Here is a 5000-nt window from a genome sequence, read left to right on the forward strand (position 1 = left end):
GCCTCGAAGTGGCATGGTCTCAAGTATGGTGAGTTTGCTTCGACGTAAGAAAACATTTAAAAAAAGAAAAAGAAAAAAGTTCTATAAAACAAAATTAAAAAAAAAAAAAAAAAAAGAAAAGAAAAAAGAAATAATAAATAAATAATACGAATAAAAATCGAGACTCATTCGACGCGTTTTTAATACTACGATTATCATACACAATGTTTTAAGTACAAACTTCATTTTAAAAAGTTTCCAACATAGTTTTCACTTCAATCACACGCACGATAATGAATTATCTAATATTTAATATCTACAAAAAAAAAAAAAAAAAATTATCGGATATATTATATACAAGATTGATACGTGAATTAATTTCGAGTCGACATTGATAAACATTTTTAAAAATTAATAAATAATTGAACGGATGTATGAAACTATATTTCAAAGTTGCAATCTGGAAGAATCAAAAGTTGCATAGTAAAAGAAAAAAATAAAAACAAAAGGAAAGAGATAAAGAAAGAAAGAAAGAAAGAAAGAAAGGAAGAAAAGAAGAATGGAAAAGAAAAGAAATATCATTACTCTTCCGTAAAATATATGATAATGTCTGCGAGTACACGGAATACACTTGGCGATATTTGCGTTACATAGGCCGCACCCGTGGCTCTTTGATCGATACCGAGGTACCGCCGATCGTGAGTACGAAATTTGCATTGTTCCAGGAAGAAACTCGAATCAAAAAGTAACTTCGTAATCGCGCTTATTATTAAGAGAGAGAGAGAGAGAAAAAAAAAGAAAAAGATCGGAAGCGAAACTCCAAGAACTAAGTTCGCCGATCAAAGGTCTGACCTTCGACCTCGATACGAAGAAAGAGAGAGAGAGAGAGAGAGAGAGAGAGAGAGAGAGAGAGAGAAGACGAGGATGGTTAGGATGTAGCTCATTAACCCGTACCAACGATACCCGCGGGATCGACTTGGATGCGCGAGAAAAAGCGAAGAAACGATAAATTGCAATCAAGCAAAAGATGAAATCAGGCTTCTCAACAAAGATTTTTCTTGATAATTTGCATTTCTATCTCTTTGTTATCAAACTCGTAAATCATACGATTAACAAAAATCAACGATATAGAGAGGATAGATATCTTTTAATATCTAACGAATAAGAGAACTTTTATCTTTTATATCTATCTATCTATTTTATTTTTAAATTAAAACAAACCCACAATTTCAAATGAAATAGAAAGATATCTTTTTTCTTTTTTACCTCGATCGAAAGACAAAAATAAGTCTTTTAAAAATTCTCTTTCTCCTTTGGTGTGAATCTATTTTTCTAAGTTGTTACGTAAATAACAGATAAGCGGAATCACACATACGTGTTAATCTACGTACGCACACGATGAGTTTTTCTCGACCTTGCCGGACTAGCCTACTTATATACTCGATCTCTCTAAGAACACGAGTCAATACGCGTGTTGATCGAAAAAAATCGTTCTTTCAAACGAACAGGGGTGGAAAAAGGATATTTCTTTTTCACACGATTTATAATTACTACTTTTAAAACATAAAAAAAAAAAAAAGAGAAAAAGAAAAAGAAAAGAAAGAAAGAAAGAAAAAAGAACACGTGGCCTTCATAAAAGATAGGAAAACGAAAACATCGAGATGACAAATCGATCTTGATGACTAACATCGATCATTGGAATCCGCAAGGTAATTGCCCCGCGTACGCATCACGAGTTCGAGAATACTCTACTACTCTTTAGGTGTATACGTACACGGACACGTAACACCAATACGCATGATTCGTAATCGTGCGTGGAAAATATTCGTTCAGGGTGGTCTCTCGACCTGGCTCTCGACGTTGAAAAAACGTCTCGGTGCGTGCCGTTTAATCGTTACCGTTCCCACCCAACGAGACACGTTCCCGTTTTCTCAGCTTATCTTCTATGAGAAGAGACTTGAGTGAACTCATACAATGACTTCATAGTGTTATTTTCTTTTTAATGAATTATATTATATACGAGTAAAACATACATTGTTATACCTATAACATTATCAATATCAAATAAATTACAATTGGAAATCTACTTTACCACGAAGTACCTTATTTATGAGTAAAAAGAAAAGATACGAGAAGAGAGGAGGAAAAAATAAAAAAGAAAAAACAATTACTATTACGTAGGCATTTATAATTCATTGATAATATCTCTTATAAATGATCATTCATTCTAATTCCGGATTTTCTTGGAACTTTATCGAATAGGATTTTTTAAAGATTAATTCGTCGACCGATTGTTTCATTCAACGAAACGTTAGACGATGATTTTCTAAGACCGAGAATATATTAGACTAGAACGATAAGATTTCCGTAATTTATAAAGCTTATTCTCTCCTCCCCCTCTCTCTCTGACACACACTCTCTCTCTCTCTCTCTCTCTCTATTTCAACATAGTACGACCATGCCTTCTATTTACTCCTATTTCACGCTGTAACTCATCGCTCAGTTTACTCAAACCCATACACAAGAAAAGGAATCTAAAGAAGCCTTTTCTCTCGTGTATCTCTCCCTTTTCTCCAAGCCAAAGATATAACTCTCTCTCTCTCTCTTTCTCTCTCTTTCTCTCTCTTTCTCTCTCTAACATACGTTTTATATCTTCTCGCGGAATCTCGTTCCCTTCCACGTCTATAAACTTTCAAGCAGCTACGGACTCGGGCTTGTCAGCTTGTCGAATTACGAAGGGAGGAAGTTAAGTTTCTTTGAAGTACGACGATCGAGTATGTATGTATATAGATATATAAAGCCCTTTAAAAAAAAAAAAAAAAAGAAGGATTCGAAAAGAAAAGATAAAGAAAAGTAACAAACATTTTCGGTATACGTGTCTCGATAATTCAACTTGAAGGAAAAAGAAAAAAAAAATAAAATAAAAAAAAAAATAAAAAAAGAAGGAATAAAAAAAAAAAAAGAAAGTACAAAAAAAAAATAAGATAATTAAAGGTCGGTAAGCACTTCATTATCTCATACCTATCTATTATCTTCTCTGAACGTAGCTATGATCGAAGATAAAGATCGTGATTTACAAGCATCGTGTATAATTTATAATCCAAGAACAAGAACAATGTAAGAGAGAGAGAAAGAAAGAGAGAGAGAGAGAGAAAGGAAAAGAAATAAGAAAAATGAGATATTATTCGACTACAACTCGTAATTAAACGTCTGTTAAATACAATCAACGATATTGTCCAATCTATCAAAGATAAAGAACTAACTAGACATTAGCAAAGGAAATAAATATAGAGTTATAGAGAGATGGAGAAATAAAGAGATAGAAAGAAGAATAGATCGACGAAAGATCTTTGATCGGTCACGGACGACTATGAAAGAGAGAGAGAGAGAGAGAGAGAGAGAGAGAGAGAGAGAGAGAGAGAAAGTGAGAGAACAAAAATAGCATTGCCGAACGACGAGCGATGTGTCGCGACACGTCGTGAAGGAACGTCAAGAAGAACAAAAAGTATTCAACGAATAAGACAAACAAAACGAAAACAAAAAAAAAATAGAAAGAATAAAAAAAATAGAAAGAAGAAGAAGAAGAAAAAGAGGGAGAAAAAGAAGAAGAAAAAGAGGGAGAAAAAGAAGAAGAAAAAGGAGAAAAATGAAAAGAAAAAGAAAAAGAAGAAGAAGAAGAAGAAGAATAAAAGGTGGTCTAGAAGGGTGCATCGTATGCAGCTTCCTGCACGAAACTTGCGTACAACAGCGTAAGAGGAAAAAAAAAGAAGGAAAGAAAGAAAGAAAGAAAGAAAGAAAAAAAAACACAGAAAAAGAAAAAGAAAAAATAAAGAAAAAGAAGCAGTATAGGGATGCTGGATGTTTCGCGTCCGTTTCGTTCCTTCTTCTTCTTCCTCCTATTCTCTTCTTCTTCTTCTTCTTCCTACTCTTTTCTTCTTCTTCTTCTTACCTTCGTAGCTCGGCACGCTCATCCTGTACAATGCATTGGGATGCATCGAGCCAGCCAACGGCGATGCAACACTTCGTCGCGGTTGCTTTGAAACTACTCTCCCTCTCCCTCTCTCTCTCTCTCTCTCTCCGTCACTATCTTTCTCTCTCTCTCTCTCTCTCTCTCTCTCTCCTTCTCTCTGTATCCTATCTCTTTTTACTTCAGTGGTAGGTAGAGAAGCAATCTATCTCTCTCTTTCTCCATCGGATTCTCTCGCACGCGAGCACGCACGATTTCTTTCTTCCTTGTCTGCCTTCTACCCCTCTCCCCCACTCTACCCCTCTGTCTCTCTCTCTCTCTCTCTCTCTCTCTTATCGCGTTAGTAGCATCGTCATCTCATGCTATCTCTTCGCAGTGTCCGGTTCAACGTTGAGGAGGCAAACTTCCTTCCTGTCTACGATTCTCGCTAAGATTTTCTTTCTTTCTCTCTCTTTCTCTCTCTCTTCTCGTTCAATTTTCTTTCTTTTATATTTTATTAGATAATTTCCTATCTGATCGAGTTTTATCGAGTATGCCAATTAATGAATTACACCTGACTTCATTCACTTTTCTTTTCTTTTGTTTGTTCATTTAATTTCTTTTCCTTTTTTATAGCCTCGCATAAATTCTATAAAATATATTATACATCTGCATTTTGTTTATTATTCAGCACGCAACTGAATTAGAGACTTTTATTCTTTTTTCGTATTCTTACTCCTTACACCTGCTATCGAATAATAACAACACGTGTGTTTGTGCTCGCGATACGATCGAAATATACGTAAGTACATAGAAACGAAACGTAACCCATGATCATGCTGTATTACGTGTACGACGGTGTCTAACTACGCTATGAAACAATTATATTTCTAATTGAAATTGAAAAAGAGAAAAATATCTAAGATAACATTATATCGAAATCTTTGGTATTTCTGGTTTAGAATTAAAACGAATTGTGTTATGCTATATTTTCAATTTTATAAATCTTTCATTATTACTTCTTTGTTTTTTCATAAAGATATTAGAAAAGACGAAATTATCCGAATGAATAAAA

The 5000-nt window shown here is 34.2% G+C and overlaps 2 protein-coding genes across 4 annotated transcripts in view; both read left to right on the plus strand.

Moving 5' to 3' along the window:
- LOC124428778 (laminin subunit alpha-2) overlaps window positions 1–5000 on the plus strand; it is a 125096-nt gene that overhangs the window by 86203 nt on the left and 33893 nt on the right. The window lies entirely within an intron of this gene.
- LOC124428779 overlaps window positions 1–5000 on the plus strand; it is a 9823-nt gene that overhangs the window by 1616 nt on the left and 3207 nt on the right. Inside the window, exon 1 of the mRNA XM_046973276.1 lies at window positions 1–28. This exon is cut by the window's left edge and continues 1616 nt beyond it. Coding sequence (XP_046829232.1) covers window positions 1–28 — 28 coding nt within the window. The remainder of the gene's footprint in view (window positions 29–5000) is intronic.

Source organism: Vespa crabro, chromosome 13 (genome assembly GCF_910589235.1).
Source record: "Vespa crabro chromosome 13, iyVesCrab1.2, whole genome shotgun sequence".
NCBI classification, from domain to species: domain Eukaryota; kingdom Metazoa; phylum Arthropoda; class Insecta; order Hymenoptera; family Vespidae; genus Vespa; species Vespa crabro.